Source organism: Rhineura floridana, chromosome 3 (assembly GCF_030035675.1).
Source record: "Rhineura floridana isolate rRhiFlo1 chromosome 3, rRhiFlo1.hap2, whole genome shotgun sequence".
In the NCBI taxonomy this organism is placed as follows: Eukaryota; Metazoa; Chordata; class Lepidosauria; order Squamata; family Rhineuridae; genus Rhineura; species Rhineura floridana.
Genome location: NC_084482.1, coordinates 132324401 through 132349811, shown reverse-complemented (window position 1 = coordinate 132349811; position 25411 = coordinate 132324401). Strand labels below are relative to the sequence as shown.

The following is a 25411-nucleotide window of genomic DNA, read 5'->3' as shown; positions in this document are numbered from 1 at the left end:
AGCAGGGTAAGTCACTCTCTGTACTCTTGCAGCTGTACACAGGGAAGGGGCTGTGGCTCAGTGGTAGAGCATCTGAAGGTGTCAGGTTCAATCCCTGGCATCTCCAGATAGGACTAGGAATGTCCCCTGTCTGAAATCATAGAATACTGCTGCCAGTCAGCATAGACGATACTGGGCTAGGTGGTCCAGTGGTCTAATCTGGTCAGCTTCCTATATTTGTTGCTATGCAAATGTTTGTGCAGGACATCCAAACTAGTTTAATTTAAAATGCTATATCCAAAGGCTGGTAACTTCTCCATTATCATGTGTGTCTCTTTGATTAGTAAAGCACAGAACTTTACCTCGAGTTAAAGAAATTGTTTATTTTATTTAATTTATATTTATTGATTGATTTGTTGCATTTGTATACTGCCCCATAGCCGAAGCTCTCTGGGCAGTTTACAACAATTAATTATATCCCACCCTCCCAGTAGAAGCCCATGGCGTCAAACAAAAGCACAGAAAACACTTTAAAACATCATAAAAACAGACTTTAAAATATATTAAAACAAAACATCTTTAAAAACATCCTTAAAAAGCTTTAAAAACATCTTTTAAAAAGAGAGTTAAAAACATCTATTTTTTTTTAAAAAAAGAAGGTTTAAAAACATTAAAAAGCAGACTGGGATAAGGTCTCTACTTAAAAGGCTTGTTGAAAGAGGAAGGTCTTCAGTAGGCGCTGAAAAGATAACAGAGATGGTGCCTGTCTAATATTTAAGGGGAGGAAATTCCAAAGGGTAGGTGCCGCTACACTAAAGGTTTGTTTCCTATGTTACACAGAACGGACCTCCTGATAAGATGATATCTGCAGGAGGCTCTCACCTGCAGAGTGCAGTGATTGCCTCGGTATATAAGAGGTAAGACTGTCTTTCAGGTATCCTGGTTGCAAGCTCTATAGGGCTTTGTACACCAAAACCAGAACCTTAAACTTAGCCTGGTAGCTAATAGCCAGCCAGTACAATTCTTCCAGCAGCAGGGTGATATGTTGGCGATACCCTTCCCCAGTGAGCAGTCTCACAGCTGCATTTTGCACCAGCTGCAGCTTCCGAACCAACCTCAAGGGCAGCCCAACATAGAGCACATTACAGTAATCCAGCCTGGAGGTTACCAGTGCATGGACAACAGTGGTCAGGCTATCCCAGTCCAGAAACGGCCACAGCTGTCTTACCAGCTGAAGCTGGTAAAAGGCACTCCTAGCCACTGAGGTCACCTGGGCCTCCAGTAACCCCCAGACTACAAACCTGCTCTTTCAGAGGCAGTACGACCCCATCCAAAGCAGGCAACCAACCAATTATCTGAACTCGGGAACCACCAACCCACAGTGCCTCCATCTTGCTAGGATTCAGATTCAGTTTAGTGGCCCTCATCCAGCCCACCACCAAGTCCAGGGTCCGGTCCAGGGCTTGCACGGCCATTCCCTATTCAGATGTTACAGAGAAATAGAGCTGTGTATTGTCAGCATACTGGTTACATCTCACCCCAAATCTCCTGATGACCACTCCCAAGGGCTTCATATAGATGTTAAACAGCATGGGGGACAAGATGGCACCCTGTGGCACCCCACAGCACAACTGCCAGGGGGCCGAAAGACAATAATCCAATGTTATTCTCTGAAAATGACTTTGAAGATTGGATCTGAACCACTGTAAAACAGTGCCTCCAATACCCACCTCACCAAGTCAGCCCAGAAGGATACCATGGTCAATGGTATCAAAAGCTGTTGAGAAATCAAGTAAGAGTAACAGGGTCGTGCTCCCCCTGTCCTTCTCCCGATAAAGGTCATCCATCAGGGCAAATTAGAAGATGATCATTCCCCTCCCTTTACAACAGTACTGCTTTTGTGTGCATGTGCACTCAGTAGAAAGTGACTGGGACTATGACTGCTTTAACTGCTGATTGTTCTACCTGTATTGTTTTCTTTGCAAATATTTATTTATTCATTCATTTATTAAATTTATATCCCGTCCTTCCTCCCAATAGGAGCCCAACTTTGACCTCTTTAATATTAATTGACTATCACCTGTTCTTGCCATCTTAGCCAAGGCCATTAGTGCAAAACACTTACGTTAGCAAAGCACATCAGGATAAACTCATGCTAACATCAGGTGTAATATGTTATTAAGAGCTTTTAACAAAAGGAAAAAATATTCTGAAATGCATCATGTTTCTCTACTGCTTGACTTGCAAATAATTTCCTCAGACTTATTTAGAATTTGTTCAGATTTATAGCCTATGCAAGCAGGGCCAGCGCAGACATGACTGGGCCCTTGGGTACCAGCCTGCCCCATGGCCATGGCACCCGCCTGCACCTACCTCTCATGCTGCAGTAAATGCTGGCTGCGCTGCGTGCGCATGCCTACCATCAACCAAGATGGTGGCAGAGGCATCAGCTCCTTAGGGAAGCCTCAGCCGCCATCTTAGTTGATGGCAGACATGCATGCAGTGTGGCCAGCATTCACCCCAATGGGAGCAGTAGGTGGGGCGTGCAGGCTGGCACTGTGGGCCTGCACAGTTGTAGGGGGGGTGCCTGGGAGCTCCCTCTCTGCAATCTGGCAGGATCGGAAGCCAACACTGCTGTGCATCATGGAATGGAAGTGCTACCCATCCACCCTAAGGGAGGCCCTTCAGGGGTCCCTCTGGGACCTAGGGGCCATTTGCCAGGGCCCAACCCGGCCGCCCTCTGGCACCAGCCCTGTATGCAACCCCCCCAAGATGGGATAGGTGACAACAGCCAAACAGAAAGAAATTTCTTCAGATTAAAATGTCGTTGACATTAGTCATTCCTTGCCAATTTAATACTGAGCTACAAAGGCCATCCAAAAGAGGTAAATCTTAATATGCTTCTAAAAGTTGCTCAGTTGCGGACTTTTTATCTAGTAATCTTAGAGTAGGTCTCCTTTTGGGTGCCACAAATTCCGATGATAAAAGGTAGCTATGTATTCCTCTTCTCCTGGCACCATTGGGACTCTGTAGGGAGCCCAACAGCAGGTGGAGCCAGAGTCAATGACAGGCAGAGCCAGCTAATGCTGGTTCCCTCCTCCATCCTCCTCCCTACTGAGTTATACAAGGGACAACACTGAGACCATGGAGGAGTAGGCAGTTCCAGCTCCTGGACTGGTTTGAAGTAAGAAGGCTGGTAGGTGGGGGCTAGCTGAGTGCAGACTGGGGTTAGTGGGTCAGTACCCTGTTCACCCTGATAGACCAGCCTCCCCTGCTCCCCATTCCGGTTGATTTCACTGATGCATTGTTACTGAGAAGCTTGGTTCAGCTGGAATTCTGTCTGTGCCCTGAGGCTGTATGTGTGATTTGGCTTTGCTCTGAACCATGAGAGCATCAGAACAGAGAAAACTCCTAGTGTGTGTCAGTGATAATCCCAGCACATGCCAGTCACAAGCAGAAGGTTGCACCTTGTCCCAATTAATTCAAAAGGCTAGTATCACCTCTAATGTGAGCAATACCCTTAATTCAGCCAATAATTACTTATTCCCAAAGGGGGATTATCGGCTGTAAGGAAAATCCCACCCTAATTAAATCAAATCAAATAATCCTTTTGTCCTTCCTTAGAAATCCAGTTGTACCATTTCAGCAGGCCACATTGCTAATAGACAGGGTTAATTAAGTCACAAATACTCTTTTTGCATTTCCTAAAAACTTTCAAGCTCAACCTTTTCAGTCAAAGCAAGAGAACTTTTCTAAAAATAAATTGGCATGGGAAGAAATACAAGCTTTCATCTTGTGACGTGATAGTTAATCAACTTCATTCAGGATGTCCCAAGAACTTTCCATCCATGCCATTTTTAATGAAATACCACTCAGGTACACAAGCCTTTATGAAAATGTAACTTGACACTCAGGGCGAGGCATAAAAACAAGTTTTTCCTATAACAAGACACCCCCACTTTCTTCAGTCTTCTGCCAAGGAGGCTGTTCCACATTACTCTGGTTCAGTCTTCACTGCCCACTGTGGAAGGAAGAACTTTCCAGTCGATTTATTGTGCTCCAAAGGACAGAGTTTATTTGAGGGGGAAATAGCAAAGACCAATGCATTGGGAGAGAAGTTCCGTAGAACTAACTGAAGGAAAAACAGCCAGTGCACAGCTTTATAAAGTGATTATACGTCATGCATACATGATAATCAAGATACATCTTTACCAATCAATATGCCCATACCCTCCCTCCTTGGGTGGTCCCTGTGGCACGTTTTGGCCATGCCCATCCATGTGTCAAATTAGGAAAGTACCTTTATTACCCAAAACCTGCATTCAGGATTCATAAACATGTTAAAAACATCTCACAAACATCGCAAATTCATTCCGAACCACTGTGCCCTTCAGCTGTTGTAGTAGCTAACCACAAACTTACAAAATGTTAAAACACTTTGTACTTTTGTTTTTAGTCAGGCATAATTCCTCAAAATATTGGCTTCACAAGCAATGCATAGTTTGAGCTAAGATTATAATATCAGAGGCCTCTCATGGCTTAAATGAAAGAGCAAAGAAAAGCAATCCCTTCAGGATTTGATCAGGTGGGGTCAAAGGTCAGAAATCCTTCCTCACCACACAGTTCTATGCTTCTCCATGGCCTGAAATGCTAGTTTAAGCTGCATTAACAGAAGTATAGTTTCCAAATCGTGTGAAGTACTAGTTCCCCTCTTTTCAGCACTGATAAGCCAGTACTACATCTACTTCCGGGCACCGCATTTTAAGAAGGATGCAGACAAACTGGAATGGGTTCAGAGGAGGTCAACAACAATGATCAGGGGACTGTAAACAAAGCCCTATGAGGACAGATTGAAAGAACTGGGCATGTTTACCCTTGAGATGACTGAGGGGAAATATGACTCTTCAAGTACTTGAAAGGCTGTCACACAGAGGAGAACCAGGATCTTTTCTCAATCATCCCAGAGTGTAGGACACGGAATAATGAGCTCAAGCTGCAGGAAGCCTGATTTTGGCTGAACATCAGGAAAAACTTCCTAACTGTTAGAGCAATACGACAGTGGAACCAATTACCTAGAGAGGTAGTGGGGTCTCCAACATTGGAGGCATTCAAGAGGCAGCTGGACAGGCACCTATTGTGTATAGTTGAACCTGGATTCCTGCATTGAGCAGGCGGTTGGACTCAATGGCCTTATGGGCCACTTCGAACTCTACTAGTCTACAATTCTCAGCAGTTCAGTCTTCTGCCCAGGACCCCTTCCTCACCTCCATACTCCCTGTGTTTCCCTGCCTCTGAATTGTGTTTTGTTATTTTGTTTTTGGGATTAGTCAGGAGCCCTCTGTAGAGAAGTAACAACCAGTAATTCTCTAAGGGATTGTCTTTCTATTTTTAAACCAGTTTATTGGAGTTCAGAGACCCAAAGAAGGCATTTGGAATATGGCTCAAGAGCCACCTTATCAGTCACCCCTGTCACTGCCAGTGTACCAGGGATGGGGATCCATTCCACACAAAGGATTTGCAAAGGAATCCTGAAGGAGAATGTATAAATCCTCTCCAGTCAGCTCATTTGGCCCTTTGATGATAGGTTTCCCCTTGCCTTAGAGAAAATGTCAGAAGCTTGGGATTAGCACTGTCATTTTATTCCATCATCACTGCAAGGGCAACCACTGTGTTTCATAATTTCTACTCTCCTCATCTCTTGTATTATTTCAGTCCCACTCTAATCTCGCTTTTACAAGTCAGGGAAAGTGCCACTTTGCATGTAACCTTTCCCCTTCTTGGTTCTTTCACTTCCTCCACAGCAAAGGCAGGACTTTCCCTCACAATTCCATATTAGCGTCTCCCATCCCTTTCGCCAACAGTACTTAAGCACATGGTCCAGGAAGGGGGGGGGTTGTGGGCTTGGCAGGATATGCATTATTAACCCATTATTTTCTGTACATTTCTGTAGTGGAATTTCAAACTGCAATGCTGCTTAGGTTGCCCCCAAGTCATTTATATCAGCATGTTGTCATATTTATTCATTTACAAATAAATATTGCAATTGCCACAGTGGTGTGGTTATTGTTGGCTCTCTGGAGCAAGGGCACTGAGATTGGTCCACACTAAAATTAATTAATCCAGGTTATCAACCAAATGCAATTCTGTCTGCCATCTCCGGTGAAGATCCCAAGAGTAGCATTGCAAATTCCTTAAAATTAGTTTTTAGCAAATACAGTACAGGTGTGAGAAACATGTCCATGCAAAGATATGCATTGGCACACTAGGAGATCAGGTGGCACCATGTTATGTTGTTCATCACTCTGCCACAAAGTTGCCAGGCATCCTTCCAGCAACCTTCTGGAACTTGTGAGCTGGTGTATACAGTATTGAGAGCATGAGTGATGAGCAGGAAATCTCCTTAAGCTCTGAGCTCACTGGGTGGCCTTAGGCATGTCCTCTCAGTCTTAGCTTTCTATCTGAAAAATAGGGCAAATAATGCCCACAGCTTACAGGGGAGCTTTAAAGATTACTGTTATGCTTTGAGCATTTAAGGAAAAGCACTATAATTAAATATTAATATAGTGTTAAATAAAAATGTAGTACATGGATTGTGAATTACACACTATGAGCAGAGAAAACCAGCTGTCAAATCTCAAAGGCTATTTTCATGGCACCCCTAGAGTAAATCCTCTGCTGTGTCTGCTAGATTTACTCACTGGTCAAGTGGGTGAATTGCTATGGCATTGAAACGAAAGGATTAGTAGTATATAATTTTAGTGTGTGTCTCCTTCCCCCCCCCCAATTGCTCAAAGTGGAGAAGAGGAAAAAGTCTTTCTTTTGGGAGCAAACTTTTCTCAACCCTGCCCCATCCCATGCAATCTGCTGCACTGAGAGGAGGTTTGATTCTCCAGGAGGAAATCTTAGCTCTGTATCTAGTGTTGGCGTTTAATCTTGCCTCGAGGTATAGTTAGTGTTTCTGAAGTGTGGGTTCAGATAAAAGCAACTTCTCCTTTACAACTTAGGAAAAAGCAGATTCTACTCCTGGATTGCTTGGTTAAAGTGGTGCTTCTGTCCTTAAACAAAGGGCAGCATTGCATGCTATGTGGTACTGGTTTGAGCCTGTAACAGTTTTGTTGATTTCACTTAGGGATGGAAAGAGATGTCAGTTTCAGTTCTTTTAGTTTCTTATTCCAATCTTAAACTCTCCATGTTTTTGCAGCAATTTGCAACTTTTTAAAACAAAAAATCCTCCTGAAGATTCTCTAACATTTTAGTGCACATTTCTCCTAATAAACACATTTTTGAGGACAGTTTTGACTTATACACATGTTTTGCAAGCAATTTCTCATTATAATGCATTTTTGTATGTTATTTTCACTTACATATTCATTTTTATGCACCCTTTCCCCTAACATACGCATTTTTGTAAATATTGGTTGGTTGGCCAACTATATTGCAAAATTCAAATAACTGTGAATTTCGAAGGATGTTCAGTTCTCATGTTGTTTTGGACAGTGTAAATTTAATAGATTTGGCTGGAACTATGAACTGAATCAAATTTCTCCACCATCCCCATTTCACTATAAGTGCAGGGACTGGAGAGATGCTGAGTGACTGTAGGATTTAAACAGCAGATCAAAACAGCAGGAGAAAGGAAGGCCCATTTGCCAACATCCTGCTCCTCAAATAAATGGCTGTGGGGCTGTTTCTATTACCAGATCATCATCTCCAAAGGCCACCAAACAATCCCATTGTGATTACATTTTATTACATTTCTCCTCTTAAGCATGCTAGTACCTGCAGCAGCAATGTAGTGCAAATTCAGAAGTGCAGGTCCTTTCATGAGAATTACAACCACACACACCCTTTTCTTGCTACTGGGTTGAGAATATGATCCTTGTTTCTCTCACAACAACAAACATTCCTAGAAGCTAATCAGTACAAAAGGTGAGTGAGTTAGCTCCTGAGAAGAGTCTTCTCAATGGCTAGCTCACCTCCTTTCACTCTGATTGGCTCCAATCAGCAGAAAAGGACAAGGAAGCATGTCAGAAGAGTCTTCTCATGCTGATTGGCCCATAGGATGCTGGAGACATTGGAACCCTGCTCACAAAAAAGTAAGGAGTCTAAGACCCCGGAAGACTACATCCTTGACCTGCAGAGCCTTTTCAGATCCACAATATCTGCTAGAGGGCATGGGGAAGGTGAGCAGTGAGAAGACAGGAAGATAAATGGAATATTTTGCTTCTCCTTTCTCCCAGCCACTACTGCCATCATCCTAGATTTGTAGAAGAAATCTCCACTAAGTCACTGAGTCATAGCGTGGACTGTCTACAGTCTTGCATAGCCTGTTCTCTTTCTAGCATCCCTTGTATTTTAAAGTCACAAAACAAAAGGTCACATTCAGGATTTCTTCACAGTTAAGGCACAGCTGATTCATGTTGTGTTGTGTGTGCATTATTGATTTAAGAGCACCACAAGCACCTTGCCAACTTCAGCCAGTCCACTGTTCTTTGCAAGAATCCCAGTAACCAGCAGGCTGTCAACCAGAAATTGGCTCATGATCTTCCTTCTTCACCCTCTCCCTCTAGTAGATTATTACATTCTTGGATGTCATACTTGAATCCCCTCCTCAAATGCACAGACACATGTTTTCCTGTGGGTGATAGGACAGCTGCAGCCAGGGAATGGATTGGTTGTTCTCTGTCTAATCTCTCACCATGTTTGAGTTAAGATAGAAGCTTTCCATAGGCCTGGTTGGCAAATTATTCTATGGTGTGTGTGTTTGTTTTATTAAATTTATATTCCCCTCTTCCTCGCAGTAGGAGCCCAGGGCAGCAAACAAAAACACTCTGAAACATAACAAAAACAGACTTTAAAATATATTACAACAATTACAACATAATTAAAAACATATTAAAACAAAACATCTTTAAAAACATCTTTTGCTTTAAAAACATCTTAAAAAGCAATTCCAGCACAGACGCAGACTGGGATAAGGTCTCAACTTAAAAGGCTTGATGAAAGAGGAAGGTCTTCAGCAGGCGCCAAAAAGATAACAGAAGGCGCCTGTCTAATATTTAAGGGGAGGGAATTCCAAAGAGTAGGTGCCACTACACTAAAGGTTCACCTCCTATCTTTGGCGGAATGAACCTCTTGATGAGAGGCCCTCACCTACAGAGCATAGTGATTGATGGGTTATATAAGGGGTAAGATGATCTTTCAGGATCCTGGTCCCAAGCTGTATAGGGCTTTGTACACCAAACCAGAACCTTGAACTTAGCCTGGTAGCTAATAGGCAGCCAGTGCAATTCTTTCAGCAGCAGGGTGACATGTTGGCAATAACCTGCCCTTGTGAGCAGTCACACCATCACATTTTGCACCAGCTGCAGCTTCAGGACCAACCTCAAGGACAGCCCCACATAGAGCGCATTACAGTCATCCAGACTGGAGGTTACCAGTGCATGGACAACAGTAGTCAGGCTATCCCAGTCCAGAAATGGCTGCAGCTGTCTTACCAGCTGAAGGTGGTACAAGGCACTCTTAGCCACTGAGATCACCAACCCACAGTGTCTTCATCTTGCTAGGATTCAAACTCAGTTTATTGGCCCTTATGTAGCCCACCACTGAGTACAGGCATGTGTGTATGTGTGCATGTGCACACACAAAACAACACACAATTTGACCTGGCCTCACTTGCATGAGTCATCTGGTGACATCTGCTTTGATGGCACTTGATTTGATTACTGCTGTATGTGTGGGCCACACTGGTGTAGAGTGGCTGAGTGGTCTGCTAATATATGATATCATTTTTGTCCTACATAAGGAGCTGGACTTGGATATCCATTTGAACCCTTATAATTTATTTGAAACAATTATAGCCTGCCCTATATCTGAGGATCTTAGGACGGGGATCAATAAAACTATGCAATCCATCACAATAAAAACAGGTTTTTTAAAAAATCACATTACTAACATTTACAAAACTGCAATAATTACTTAACTCCAGCTGACCATTAAGAATCTCCAAAGTCCTGAGTAGATAGCTATGTTTTTAAACTATTGTTTAAATGTAAGTGGCATAGACAGATTTCTGGGAGAAGAGAGTTCCACCACTGGGGCACCACCACCACAAGGCCCTCTCTTGTGTTGCCACATCATGTAATGCGCAACAGGGCACCTTGCCTTTACAGGGCCTCAAACTTGGCTACTTGCTAAGAAATGAGAAAAGACTCCATGCCTTATAGCAAAAACAATCAAAAGTCTTGTGGCCTTTTAAAAACTAACACATTTATTATGACATAAGTGTTCGTGGACTCAGATCCACAAAGTGAAAATGTAGTTGGCAAGTATATAAAGGAGAAAATTGTAAGGTGGGAACTGAAAGGCAATGAAATGCAAAAATTACAATCAGTGATAATTATATGTTAAATAGGTACACCCTTTACAGTAGCAGATTGGTGATCATTGCTGAGACGATTGTGTTAATACCTATGGTAGGGCAGAAAAACATTTGCAACTCACAGTCATAGATAACACAGATCCTGGTATTGGTAACCTAATTAAAGGTGTTTTTCTCAATTTAACCTATACATCATGACAATGAATGACTTGACGATCTTGAAATGTATGCCTTGTGTCTCTTTTATTAGAAGACGGAATGGATGTATGAACTTTAATCAACCCATGTCCCTAGAAACTGAATGATAAGATCTTTCTGGCTTTCACTCTACTTCTACTACATCATGTCATACAAGGTTTTCTGAGGGCTCTGGACATTAGTGGGTAATGCATTTGACTAAGAAGTGTTTTGCCTCTGGGCGAATAGTAGGCTTAATGCAGGGTCAACAATCATTGAAGGTTGTAATCATATGGATGTCTGCTCTGTGCCCTGTGCAGAATGAGGTTAATGTGACTGCTCAGTTCCTGGTGGAATTGGCCTCACTAAGCTGGGGAGCCTGAGAAGAAAAGAAAGAAAGCCCTGCCATTCCACGGGATGGTGGGAGGAGCCTTTATTTCTCCATTGTTTTGTATCAATAACAGCTGGAGCTCCTGGGGTTCTTGATTCAGAATGTGTGTCCATAATGTTTGATAAACGCAAATGCTAAATTTGGGTATTAGAACTTCCCTAACCAAAGAATTAAATTATAAACTGGAATGGGGAACCTGTGGCCCTCCAGATGTTGCAGGACCACAACTTCCACCATCCCTGACCATTGGCCATGCTGGCTGGGGCAGATGGGAGTTGGAGTCCAACAATGCAAGTGCCCCATCCCTGTTCTAAACAGAGAAAATTGCCAGTGGCAATACCGACATGACTATAGCAACACAGCAAAGTTAGGCAAGTCTCTTTCCCCCACCCCCAATGGAAGCAGGTTTGCAACCTCAGAGCCGGATGGTCTCTAAAGAGCAGCAGCTCTCCCTCCCTCCCTCATTCATGTGTGCTGCAAATTGAATTACTCTGCAAATTAGCTTAAGGGAAACCGCTTGCAGCAGTGGCAATTAGCAAACAGGCAGCCTTCCTTTTAGACCTGATTGGAATGGAGAGATACACTTGCCACCAACACTCCTTTTCCTACCCGGTCTGCATTTGACTCCTGACCCTGGAACGTGAGACTAAATCTTAAGGGAAGGAGCAAGGTTTTGCTGTTCTTTTGACTGCACCCCAAAGCAGCTGGAGATTTCAGAGGCTCTGGGATGCTCCCAAGACAAATGTGACTGTCAGATCAGATGAAAATGATGATCAATTAGCCAATACATATATACTGCTGGTGAGTGGAGCCAGGTGGGACTGGGAGGGTGGAAGGCAGGGAGGCCAGCAGGAGGCAGAGACAGAGCCCACTATTTCTGGTGTTGTCCCCATCCTTCCTCCTCCTGAGTTCTACAGTGGCAAGACTGAGACTATGGAGGAGGCTGACAGCCAGTGCTACCTGCTAGACTGGTTGTAAATGAGGAGGTAGGGGGCTGACTGAGGGCAGACTGAGCTTGGTGGGGCAGTGTCCCACTTGCCTTAATGGATCAGCCTCCACTGGTGCTTGTGATGATTCTGGAGGGTCATACTCTGCAGGGGGGAAACTGGTTTATTCTATCAGGGATGGGGAACCTTCTCTGGCCAGTGGGCCAGACTGTTATCTCTCCAGCCCTGTCAGTCATCTGACATTATGGTGATGTCAGGTGATGCTGCACTTTGAAGCTCTGATGTCCGGACTTCAAAGCACAGCGTTGGGCTGTTTCAAAGCTCCTTGGAAGCAGGTTTGTGCTTTGCTGAAGTAGGGGGAAGCAGTTTCCATTTAGTGGAAATTATTTCTCCCTCCCTAAGTTTCGGAGACTTAAAAGAGCAGGCAAAGAAGCTTCCAAAGGACTTTGCAAGTGGTGCAGGAGAGAGAAGTGGTTCCCCACTAAACGGAAAATGCTTCCTCCTCCTTGAGCAAGGCCGCCTGGTTTAATGCAGGCATCACTTGCAGGAGGGACTTCTCTTGCGCTCTGCCAATGCTTGAGAAACGCGCTTATGTGTTGGGGAGGGGAGAAAGAAAGGTGCAGTTTGCAAGCATAGTCAGCTGGCGAGAGAAGTCCCTTCCGCAGCCAGTGCCTGCAAAAAAAAAGACACAAAACAAAACCTGGGGCTGTTTGCCTTGGCTGCACATACCTGTTTCCAGTAGGATTTCACTCCTGCTCATCAGCTCACAAGCAGATGGCTAAGTCCTGTTTTGGCTGCAAGCACCTGCTCATGCAGCCAAGGCAGAATTGAGCACCACCCATTAGCTGATGTCACAGGTGATGTCAGCTGATTGACAGGTGGTGTGATCTGTTAAAAATGGCCATGTGGGCCAAATTGGACCCCACCCTGATTAGATGTGAACCGACGTTCAAGACTGGACTAAGGTTGGCTTTACCTAAAAAATTTCTGTTTGGTCAGAGTCATGCTCACATAACACTGATGGGTCTCTTCTGTCTTTCCTGCAGCATTGCACTTGATGCAAAATCCTCATGCTCGGTTAGGCCCCCAAAATGCACTTCAACTCACTTGAGGCTACACAGATCCTTCAGCTGCCACACCTTTCTGCTGCTGTTGCTCTTGTTCCCAGGCTTCCCTGCAGCTTCTCATAGCCTGAAACCATCCCTTCCCCCTATTGTCAAAGAGAGCCCTTTTCTAGTGGCCTGGAATGCACCAACTGCTCGTTGCCCAGCTTACAAGGTCCCTCTCAGCTTGGATTCCTATGGCATCCTAGTGAATTCCCAGGGAGCCTTTGTGGGTGAGAACATCACCATCTTCTACTATGACCAGCTGGGCTTGTATCCCTATTACTTGAATACAACCGTGCCACCTACTGCCATCAATGGGGGCTGCCCTCAGAATGCCAGCCTGATGGAACACTTGGGCAAGATGAAGAGGGACATTGCTGTGGCCATGCCCTGCAACTCCTTTGCAGGCCTCTCTGTGATTGACTGGGAGAACTGGAGGCCCCAGTGGGTACGCAACTGGGATAAGAAAAATGTCTATCGGAACATGTCTCTCCATCTTGTAAGACAAAGGAACCTCCATTTGTCTGATTCCCAGGCAGAAATGAAGGCCAAGTGGGAATTTGAGACGGCTGCTAAGAAGTTCATGTCTGACACCCTCCAGCTAGCCCGCTCTCTGCGCCCCGATGGCTGGTGGGGCTACTACCTCTTCCCAGAATGCTATAACTACCACTATTTGGATGACTTTGAGAACTTCACAGGGCATTGCCCTCCACTAGAAGTGCAGCGTAACAACGAGCTGATCTGGCTTTGGGAAAACAGTAAGGCCCTCTACCCTTCAATCTACATGGAGGAGGTGCTGAGGACCTCTCCACAAGGGAAGAAGTTTGTGTGGGCCAAAGTGGGGGAAGCCCTGAGAGTGGCTGAGCTGCCTTCTGTCCAACACTCCCTACCCGTCTTTGTGTATGCCAGACCGTTCTACACCTACACGCTGAAGGAGTTGACTCAGGTGAGATGCTTACCTTCTGTCCCCTTGCTTCTAGACGGCACATACTGTAGTATATAGCCCATGCTTTGAGCCCAACAGATGTATTGCTGAGATCGCCAAGACATTTGGGTCTTACTTAGAACTCTTGATCAATTATAGCTGACTAAGGAAGGAGCCTCATAGCACAGAGGAATGGAAACAAGAGAAGGCATTATTTGATCCTGACTTTAAGACTTTATCTGAGGATTGGATGAGCTGCCACCAAATTTACTCCCAGCCATGGTGATGCTGGACTACAAACAAACAGGGCTCTTGGGAGAGACCTGTTTTGTTTGGATTAAAACACAATACAGTATTTATTCAAAATATACTTATTTTAAATATTCTTCATCTAAAATCACTCCAGTATGGGTGTTTTTTTAAAATATATAATTGCTTCCAATATTTCTTTGTGTTTTTTAAAATCTTTCTTCCATCAGCATGTGAGCATCACTACTTGACATATGTTGTTAAATCTGATACACATAGGGCTAACATTGAACATTTAATACCTACACTCACATTTAACACCACTTTACTGACCATGCCAGCCATGGTTTTCTTCCCCTCCAATTACATGGAATGTAAGTCTGTCTGCCAAGCAATTCTCACATATTTTGGGCCCTACAGCAGGATTAGAGATCCATTAGGAATCTTGATTTTCTATGGTGGTGTAAAAGTGTGTGTGTGTGTGTGTTGTGTTGTATATGCCATTCAATATCACTTTTAGGGCTGAAAATTTTACTGTTTCAGAAGATAAAAATGCTTCTGTGGCACAGGGAGTGAAATAGATCAGGATTACGCTTTGAAAATAAAACCTATGCCCACTCTCCTTCCGTGAACACACACACACATGAGTCTTCCCTTGTGCTCAGCAGTGTACTTAGCATTAAATGGGACTGATATTTCTGTCTAAACATTCAATCATCACTACTGGACAACTCTGCCATTCTGCTCACACACCCTCAAAATCTTCTCCAGAAGATTGGGAGACTCTCCAGAGCAGATTATGGAAATGTGAGGGGAAGTCCCATTGTGTGAGAGGGGTTCTATGCATGCAGCATTCAATACAACCTACGGCTTTTGGTTCTGGACTATAGCAGGGATAGGAGATATCCACCCTCCAAGCTAGTGTGAGATTCCTGACCATCCTAGCTTCTAATTCAGAAAGAGATGGGATTCAGAAGTTAACATTTTAATGATGGAATGTATGGAAGTGAACTGAGCTCTCCACTGCTTGCCTTAATGGCCAGAAGAAGGAAGAAGAATCTCTTCTTCTGAAGGCAATATAAGCTTTTTTAGGAAGGGCTGTAGCTCAGTGGTAGAGCATCTGCTTTGCTTGTAGAAGGTGACAGGTTCAATCCTCGGCATCTCCAGGTAGGGCTAGAATATCCCCTATCTGAAACCCTGAAGAACCACTGCCAATCTGTCTATCTAGCTCAATATTGACTAATCTGACTGGTAATGGCTTTCTAAAGTGTCAGATATCATTCCCATCACCAACTATTGGATCTTTTTAAAAACAACAACCACCCATACACACCAAAAACTGGAGATGCCAGGGAATGAACATTCTGCATACCAAGCAGGTTGTCTGCCATTGTGTTACGGTCTCTCTTCACATTTACCCTAACAACGTGGGGATGGGGGCTGAGTGTTAGGAATGATCTTCAGATGCTACTCTTTGAAAGTGGAGGAACACCCAGAGAAGATGAAAGCTCCAGCTCTGTAGAGGAAGTGAGGTAGGAGAATCATAACTGCTCCTTCCTCACTGATGCTGCCTATGTGAATGGACAGGTGAGGAAGTGGGCTTGTAGCTGGTGAGACTAACTTCCAGGGGCTACCTACTCGCATATCAATACGGGCAGCACTGAACAGAAGGAAGCAGTGGACTGGTGCCCTTGCTAGAGCTTTGATGAACAATGGCTGGGGACTGCTACTCCTGAGCCAAAGGAGCATTTCTCCCCATCTTTTGCTATCTGTACTGATCACTTCTGGAAAACGTGCACTAGAGGGCTGGATTTTATACATGTTTTATTATGAGAGTAGTGTGTGAATTAGTGTGTAGATTTTTCTTGTATTTTTCTTTCTTTTTAATCCAACCAGCTGAGAGATCTTTATATGTATGGGGGGAAATTCTAGGAGAAACATTCCACTAAATAAAGTGCACCGCATCCACCAGAAATGGCTTAGCATTACCATAAGCCTGCAAATTTATGTGTGCTGGTTTCTGTTGTTGTTGTAGACAGACTTGGTGTACACCATTGGGCAGGCTGCAGCCATGGGGGCTCACGGCATTGTACTCTGGGGAGACGCAGACTACTCTCGCAACCGGGTAATTTGAATAGTAGCCCTCAGTGCTGCTTTTCTTATCCTTTCTGTCTCTTTCATCTCTCTTGCTTATTGTTCAGCATCATGTTGACTGGCAGAGGGAGAAAGCTGAGGTTCTGTCATATATTAGCTATTTAAAGACTAGCAGAGACTTAAAGACAGGGTAGAGTACCTTTATTTAAAATGTTCTCACTGCATCGACCAAACTGCGCACCCTGCTGTCTATTTCTGACATGTTGAGCTGTTGGCCTTGGTACACTTTATTGGTGAGACTGAAAATCATGTCTAGTTGGGAATTAAAACACTCACTCTATTTGGGGTAGTACCATTAAGTGGATGGCTGAAACCTTTTAGCCTTGCTATGATCTTCATAGAGCTGATAAGCCTGTGTCTGACCTGAACCATTTTGGACTGCAGCTTGGGAGCTCATGGGATCGCATGTTCTTCCTATAGAGTCTAGACAGACAGACACAAATTCCTTATTTGTAAAAAATACATGTCAAGGAGAAATGTTCTAGCCTAGTCTTCTCCTTGACATCCTAGCTTCTTACATGCAAGGAATATTAAAAACAAAAATCCTTGTTCCTCTAGTCTGAAATGCTACAACCCAGACACAGATTTGCCACTGTCATGAATGCTGGCAGCTTTGGCCTAGGCATTGGCCTGCAAGCAGTGTTTATAGCAGCCGATAGATCTTGAAAGGAGCCTGGAGAGAAGTTAATATGGATCATATGTAGAAGACTGGCCATGATGACATACATGCCAAAGGAAGAGAAGGAAGTATGGGCTCATAGCATGTGGGAGATAAGTGATGCTCTCAGGCCATTCATCAGGATGATCATGGGGCCAGCCCTGTCTCTTCAGTTTGTGCAAATTGTTGTACGAACAATCTTAGTTTCTAAATTATTCCCCAGAGCAATCTTCCCCAACCTGGTGTCCTCCATTTATTTTGGACTACAATTGCCATCAGCTCTAGCCAGTGTTCAGAGCTGATGGGAATTCTAGTCCATAACATCTGGAGAGCACCAGGTTGGGGAAGGCTTCTTGTAGTGTTTCACTGGTAAAAGTGAGCACATGTGGATTGTTGCGTACTGTTAAGCCAGGCCTTTTTCTCTCTGAAGCACAGAGCACTAAGAGGAGCTCAGTGAGGTCTGCCAAGGGAGAGTTCTGGTCTGTCCTACTTCCTTTAGCTGGAAAACCTATAGAATGGGGAAATGGCTCCAGTTCCTTGCAGACCTCACTGAGTCTTTCTTAGGAGCCCATTGGCTTTAGGAACAGTCAGTGATATATTACTTTTGACTATGTTCTATACATATTAAGGCTAGGCTGAAGATCAGTGGCCATCAGTGAGCCACCGAGTGCCTCATGACTTGGTTTAGGTTCTTACAAGGTTCTTTTTGTTCAGATTAAGGTCTAGCATTCTTTGAATGCTGCTAAACAAGAGTGTGCATACAGATTTGATTAACACAGATCAGTTATGCCTTGACAATTATGGGAGCCTGAGTATGCAGTCTTGCTTTGTAAGGGGACAATTTTAAGGGAGACACAACCCAATTCCAAGGATTTTGTGGCTTTAAATTCAGTGGGGGCCCTGGCCTCCATTTGGACATTTTAAGTGCTAGTGAAATGCGAATAAACAAGTCCCTGAGAATATGAAATTCCAATATTTTCTAATAGGTTTAGTCTTGCAACACAGACTTTCCCTGGCAGTTGTTGCTTCCTGTTAACTGTTTAACAACTATTTTCTTCACAGACCAACTGCTTAAAGATTCAGGACTACCTGCTTAGCACCTTAGGCCCTTATATTGTCAATGTGACCATGGCAACCAAACTTTGCAGTCAAATTATCTGCAATAATCATGGCCGCTGCATTCGCCGAAGGATGGACTCGGACACCTACCTGCACCTCAGCCCTGACTCCTTCCAGATCCAAACAAGCACAGACGGCAATCAAACCCAAGTGTCGGTGATGGGGACCTTGAGCCGTCAGCAGCAGGACAAGATGAGAGCAGAGTTCATGTGTCACTGCTACCAGGGCTGGAATGGAGAAAGTTGTCATTCCCGGGGGCACGGCTTCAGGCTGCGGACATGTGACTGGTTCATTCCTGGGGTGATTCTGCTTGCACTGTGGGCGCGGCATTTATGAGCCGTTTGAACCAGTTTGTTATATATGTGGATTTTTGTGAAGCCCATGGTGTGAAGTGAATCCCACAACCCTCCGCATGGTGCAGAAAAGGGAAGAACGATATGAGCATGGCGTTTAGTGACAGAAGTGTTGTTAAGTGATCTGTGGCTCTCACTGTCTTCCCACAATGTTCTCCTCCCTGTGGTATTTCACTGGAAAAATGAGCACATGTGGATTTCCCCCAACAACTTCCATGACCTATGCAGGATTCTATTCTTCCAACATACTGATGATTTTCTTTTAGTTTTGTAACTCTCTTCACCAGCATTGATTCAGCTTTAATACTCAGTGGTGCATATTTTCCTAAACTGTGACCAGAACAGTAGTTTTTTAATACTTTTTTTTAAAGCAAAACTTATCCAGCCAGGATGTGATATTTATAACAGTTACATACAGCATTGTACTGTATTTAAGCAGATTATTTATACACAGAGCAAACTTTTCCTACTTGAACCAGCTAGGTGTCCTCCATATGTGATTGGTACTGTTTGATTGAAGCATATCTGTCTGTCTATGTCAAGCTACCTCTCTTATCTTATCAAGTGGGAGCAAGATAAAAATATGTTTTTTTAATTAATATTTTCATGTGACACAGATTAGCCTAGCAAATCATACTTCAATATTGCAACCTACTGAAAGCCATAAGCACCATGATTTAACATCAATGGCTCTCAAACATTCCCCCACCTCACCTCCATAGGCCACTTAAAAATTGCAAGAGATCCTGACAGACCACGTATTTTTGTTGTTGTTGAACAAATCAAACCACATAACATATATTTGAATAACAGTGGTCTTGTTTTTCTAATTGTGATAGATGTGCCTGTTTTTGTGAGCAAAGTGCTGTGGAGTCGGGTGTCATGCTTGCTGTAACCTCAGGTCAAAATGGCCTCGATCTCAGTCACCAGAAGGAATAAATCAAGTGAAGAGCCAAATATTTTACTATTTCATATCAACTATTTTACAACCTTTCTGCACATCAGCTGAATGGAATTTATGGACCGCCATTTGAGAAGCTGTGATTATAGATCAGAGATGGGTCACTTGCAGCCCTAGCTTAAATTTCAAAAGGTTTCTGCAAGTGACCAGGTCAACCCCCCTGGCAAGAGCACTCTACTGTCCCTGCTAGGTAAGAAGGAGGAGGAGGGATGAGGAAAGGGGTGGCCGCACCCAACCCTCTCATGAAGCCCCATAACACATTACGCCCAAGAGAATGCAGCCCTCAATAGAAAAAGATGTTTCCACCTTCTACATAGGGATGGGGAACCTGTTGCCCTGCAAATATTGCTGGATTACAACTCCCATAATCCCTGACCATTGGCCATGCTTGCTGGGGTTGATGGGAGTTGTAGTGCAACGACATCTGGAGGGCCACCTGTTCCCCATCCCTTTCTAGAACAATCTTGCAACTGTGATTATTTTGAGAGCATCTTACTGCCCAACCCATCCACCTCTTCTATATGTGGGAGGTTCCCACATCCAAAGGAGGAGGCAGCAAAGACCAGTGCCCTACTTGGCATCACTGGGGTGGGACTCCAAGCACAGTAGGGACTGCATTGCTATCATTGCTCCTCTCCATCCAAGGGGTGGTGGAGGCAAATGCTTGGCTTCCAATCACAATCTCTTCTGGCTTTAAGGGCAAAATTACCCTTAAAGGTAAAGGGAGAAGGTCAGCACCTGGAGAATGTACTGGTAGCTCTTAAGTTTCCTTATGGCAGGAAGAAGAGGCAGCTGGAGTTTCTTCCACCCACCCACTCCTCCGACCCCAGGCCTTTGGTGGTTTTGCTCCCCTCCCATGCCGGCTGTGGAGCACAGCTGGAGAATTGCTTGATATTGGTTGGAAAAGAACGAACAAGACAAGGGCAAGAGAAGAACTGATGCAGCTGCCTCTTCTCCTGCAACGTTGGAGCTACATGCCTATTTAAACCAGCCAACTCTATGCACAGAAATTGGTGGTGGTGGCAGCTGCTCCCTCAAAGCTCTGCCTCCAACTCTCTGCGCTCAATAGCCTACGAGAGTAACCCAGTGGCATCATCTTTAGCCTGCTCTTTAGCACTCTTCAGTGAAAGCTGGAAAAGAAAGGAGTAGTTGTTTTAAGAAGAAGCATCTCTAAAAAGCCCATTGAAACAGTAGTGGGGAGATAATACTAACAGGATATAACAAAGATGCCTTGTGAAATGTTGGGATAGCAAGCATTAACATTCATCCCATTGCTAGAGTTTCAATATAGATTTGGGGGGGGCAGTTACATGCCCTGTAATTTTCATTGTTCATTCAGAGAAGGATGAACTACCTCCTCCTCCTGCCCTGAAAAGACAAGATTTTCTCTCCTGTGTTTACGAGATCTAAAAACAAAGGATTAGAGAGAGGAAGTCCAGTCCTAGTCACCACTTTTAACTGGCACAGGAAAGCAATGGGGAGTGGCTTACCTCACCTTTTGATCACTATCGCCAGGGAAAGTCAAGCATTTATTTTCCAACACAAAGCCAGAGATGTAGGCTAACTCCCTTGCTGGCACTGATACATAAACACATTATCAAATGCAATTACTCTTCCACTTTACTGGATCAGCCCTGTACTGGGGAATGTGCTGTTTTCACAGAACACACCAACAAAATCTGAGAAGGGTGGCAGCAATGATGGGGAGAGACTCTTATATGGCTGGCATGCTGGGACAGGGTGTGTGTGTGTTTCAGTAACTTGGCCTGTATTTGAAAGTGGAACCCCCCCCCGGGAGAGCATCAGGCCTAGCCTCTGTTCCCTTCAATCTTGAAAAACAATTCCAGGGTCTTATAATTTAGGCAGAGCTTGGAAAAGTTACTTTTTTGAACGACAACTCCCATCAGTCCCAGCCAGCATGGCCACTGGATTGGGCTGATGGGAGCTGTAGTTCAAAAAAGTAACTTTTCCAAGCTGTGAATTTAGGGATAGTCAACTTCTGGATTCAAAGGGGCCACTCTGTTTTCCAGGAGTTGGAAATATTTTATTTATTTATTTAAAAATATTTCTATCCCGCCCTTCTACCCTATAATAGGGCACTCAGGGCGGCTTACAAAAATAAAATCAAACACGTACATAATAAAATTGTAAACAGTAAAATCACAAAAACATTAAAATAAATTAAAATACATAAAATACAATTAAAATACATAAATACAATTAAAATACATAAAATACAATATATATATATACACATACACACACATATATACATATATATAGGGAGTGGTACTAAAGGGACTACAAAGGTAAAAATTTAACATAGAAGGCTCCAGTTGACATTCTGGCTGCTGCATTTTGAACCAACTGCAATTTCTGAACCGTTTTCAAAGGCAGCCCTACATAGAGTATGTTACAGTAATCATGCCTCGATGTCACCAATGCATGTGTCACTGTGGCCAAGTCAACTGCTTTCAGGCACAGAAGCAGCTGGTAGACCAGTTTGAGTTGGCCAAAAGCACTCCTGGCTACTGTAGCCACCTGACTTTCAAGCAGCAGGGCAGGATCCAGGAGGACTCCCAAACTGCAGACCTCCTCCTTCAAGGGGAGTGCAACCCCATCCAGAACAGATTGCACCCCTGTCCCTGGTGCAGTTTTTCCCTTGACCAGCAGTAAAACCATCTTGTCTGGATTAAGTTTCAGTTTGTTAGCCCACATCCAGCCCTTCATAGCCTCCAGGCACCGGTTTAGGATGGGCACTTCCTCCCTGCAATCAGGGAGGGAGAGATAGAGCTGAGTGTCATCAGCATATTGATGACATTGTACTCCAAATCTCCAGATGACCTCTCCCAGCAAAATATATTTTGCTGTGAGACCAAGCTGCCTTGTGGATAAAGTCTGTAAGGAACTAGGAGGTTATTATGTACAAATCTCAAAAAGACAGAGAATGGAATGTCTTACTTGCAGCTAAATATGCGTAGGAACAGGGTGCAAATATCCATTTTAAATAAAATAAAATCCAGCAATATATCTGTCTCTCCATTAAGTTTCAAAAGCCTACTTTGCCTTTTCTGTAGTTACAAATAAGTCTGGGGTCCATTCATTTACAAGTTTGCCCTACCCCACCCCCTAGGACAAATACAAAGCTCAGCTGCACTGATTGATACACACAGTTATCTTCAAAAGCAAACTAAAAAGGCAAGTGCTGTCGAAATCCAGCTTGTAACTGTCAGTGGTTTTCATCTCCTTAGCTAACCCTTTTAAGCACACAGACAGCCTGAGACCCACCAGGTGTTGCCATCTTTTTTCTTAACAGAAGCTCTTTAACTTTCATAGCTCTGCTGACAGGCAGAAATTCTGCATGTCCAACATTCCGCATCACTGGCATCTCCATGGTAGGCAAAAGCTATTTAATGTCTGCCTATCACATAGCTGTTAAAGGTATTGAGATTCCCAGGAAAAGAAGGTGGCATCCCTAATTTGCAGCCAGATTTCAACCACAGGTTTACAGCATCTATGAAAACAGAGGTTCTCACTCAAGGAGCAGGAAGATTGGACTGCACACAAGCCAGGACTTGTTGTTTTGTGGAACTGGCAACCACATTCCTTTGGCTCTGGCCCTCCCACAGAGTAGTGGAGATGTTAATATCTACTGCTGGTAATTTTAGAGCAATTAGGATGATCTTGCATAGATTTTGTTGCCTTTAGGCAACATTTCTCTTTTTATGAGGGGTCTGCATTCCTTCCTTTGTCCCAGCTTGTCCATTGCTCATTCCACAGACACAAACTTATATTCCTGTCCACAAGCTGGCTATTGCAAGCCCTTAAAGGAGGAGGCTTGACTGCATCAGTACAGTGATCTTTATCTAGGAACTGAAGCCTCATTATCAGCTGGAGTTGATTCATACTTTACATACCTGGTATGCTTGCTACACACACATGCTGGCAAAGCTCAGCACAATATGAGTAGCATCCAGTGCCAATCCTACTCGGAATAAACCCATTGAAATTAATAGACATGACTAACTCAGCTCCATTAATTTCAGTGGGTGGTATTCCATGCTGGTCCTACTCAGAATAGACCCACTGAAGCTGACAGATATGACTAACTTACGTTCATTCATTTCAACAGGTCTACTCTGCGTAGAACTAACATTGGAAACAACCCAATAAGGTGTGTTGCGGAGAAGTACACCTCCAAACATTCAATAGGGATTTGGTTGGGAGCCTGAACTTCCTAGTGCATGATGCTTAACTGGTGGAATACCACATACTTCTGCTTCACCACAGCAAATACACAGCAAACATGGTAGAAGCATAATATGTGAACGGAAAATTTAACATGAAAATTAATGCCCCTGTTGGAAAAGCATCTACTTTTTTTTGCTTTTGAAAGACAGCAAGAGTGCTTTTTCCACCACAGTTAGGTACATCAACTGGATAACTTGTTATACCTCCGTAGCAAAAGACAAGTCTCTGTACTGCGCATCATAGTTGTTAAGATATAGGGAGATTAATCTGTATATATAGAAAGAAAAAAGAAAAGAAATACATGAACTGAGACCCCATGAAAACACATAACAGAAATGTCATCCGATTAGTGACAGTTCACATGGCCAGACTGATGTGGCAAGAATGTGGAATGAACATATCTGGGTTGAGTTGCAGTCCTAGCAAAGAGATGGTGTGGTAGCTTTGCTATGAGGACATCTTGCCACTCTTCCCATATTTCCTATGCTCTCACCTGTAGAACCAGCATTGTAATCCTGGGTTAAACAAGGGCTGATTGTACATCTCTGTGTCTTACTTCCTGGTGTCCCCCTCACCCATCCTAAAGTGTCAGAATGTCACATCAGGCTTGTTAAAAAAAACAAACCTTCACATCCTACCATGCATCTGATTAAGTAAGCTGTGGTCTACACCAGTGGTTCCCAAACATTTCCCCCCATAGACCATGTGAAAGTTGCTGAGGGTCCTGGCTAGGGATGCCAGATCTCCGGTTCCGCCCATGCCTTTCTCACCTCCGGCCAGAATTGCCTCCATGTTGTGTAATCTCCGGTTTTTGGCTGGAGTCTCTGGTTTTGGGGGGATCCTCCAGCTCTCTGGCTACCACCCCTTAATCTCTGGACTCTCAGCTTCAATTAAAAAAAAAAAGTAAGTTTCTAGGTGGTCTAGTTCCCGAGATATACACCAAAACGTCAACCGCCACCCCGCACGACTTTTTTTTTTTTTTTACAGATCCTTGCTCTAGCTACAACTCCCATCAGCCCAATCAAGTGGCCATGCTGGCTGGGGCTGATGGGAGTTGTAGTTTTAAAAAAGTAACTTTTCAAAGCTCTGGCTGTAACCCCGCCCTTTCAGGATTGTAGCCAATGAAGCCAGAGTTGTGACTTGTTGATCCAGGCATGCCTAGACTGAACGTCAGAAAATGGTGGCTTTAAGATTTTTGCAGTTGGCATAAGTAATATGGCTTAACGTTTTTTCCCCTCTTCTGTCCAAGAGTCAGAGCCTGGGCTATGAAATATGAAAGTATTTAATCCAATACAGTAGGGCCCCGCTTATACGGCGGGTTCCGTTCTGGACCCCCGCCGTAAAGCGGAAAACGCCGTAAAGCGGAACCCCATTGACTTTAATGGGCCGCGTCGCACAAAAATGACGCCAAAACAGCGCAAAACATCACAAAACGTCGCAAAAGAGAAAAAAAAGTGTTTAAATTAAAAACAAAAGCTTCCGCATCAGCGGAACGCCGTAAAGCAGAACGCCGTAAAGCGGGGCCCTACTGTATCTGCTTTTCTGGGAGTAAAGCATGTACCTGGAGTAAACCCCATAAGGACTTACTTTTGAGTAGACATGGTTAGGATTGTGCTGTAAATTAATGGAACTTGTGAGTAAACATAGCGCAGACTTGTGTTTGTGTTGTAAATCTTTCTCTCTCCCTCCAACCCTATTTTTAAAGAAATTAGGCAGGGTTTATCACAGTTTTTATTATGTAGGAAACTAATACTGATTTT

General features: G+C 43.9%; 1 protein-coding gene across 5 annotated transcripts in view; it reads left to right on the top strand.

Annotated features, from left to right (window-relative positions):
* The window catches only part of LOC133380536 (hyaluronidase-4-like), a 45053-nt gene extending 25657 nt beyond the window's left edge, over positions 1-19396 (top strand). For 3 of the 5 annotated variants that reach the window (XM_061617963.1, XM_061617960.1, XM_061617961.1), the window contains 3 exons: positions 12922-13927; positions 16191-16280; positions 18030-19396. In XM_061617963.1, the coding sequence (XP_061473947.1) occupies positions 12922-13927; positions 16191-16280; positions 18030-18422 (1489 nt within the window). In that variant the 3' untranslated portion in view covers positions 18423-19396. Of the gene's footprint in view, positions 1-11763; positions 11915-12660; positions 12841-12921; positions 13928-16190; positions 16281-18029 lie in introns of those variants that run through there. The other 2 variants (XM_061617962.1, XM_061617959.1) reach the window with 2 other exon arrangements.
* The last annotated feature ends 6015 nt before the right edge of the window (positions 19397-25411 follow it).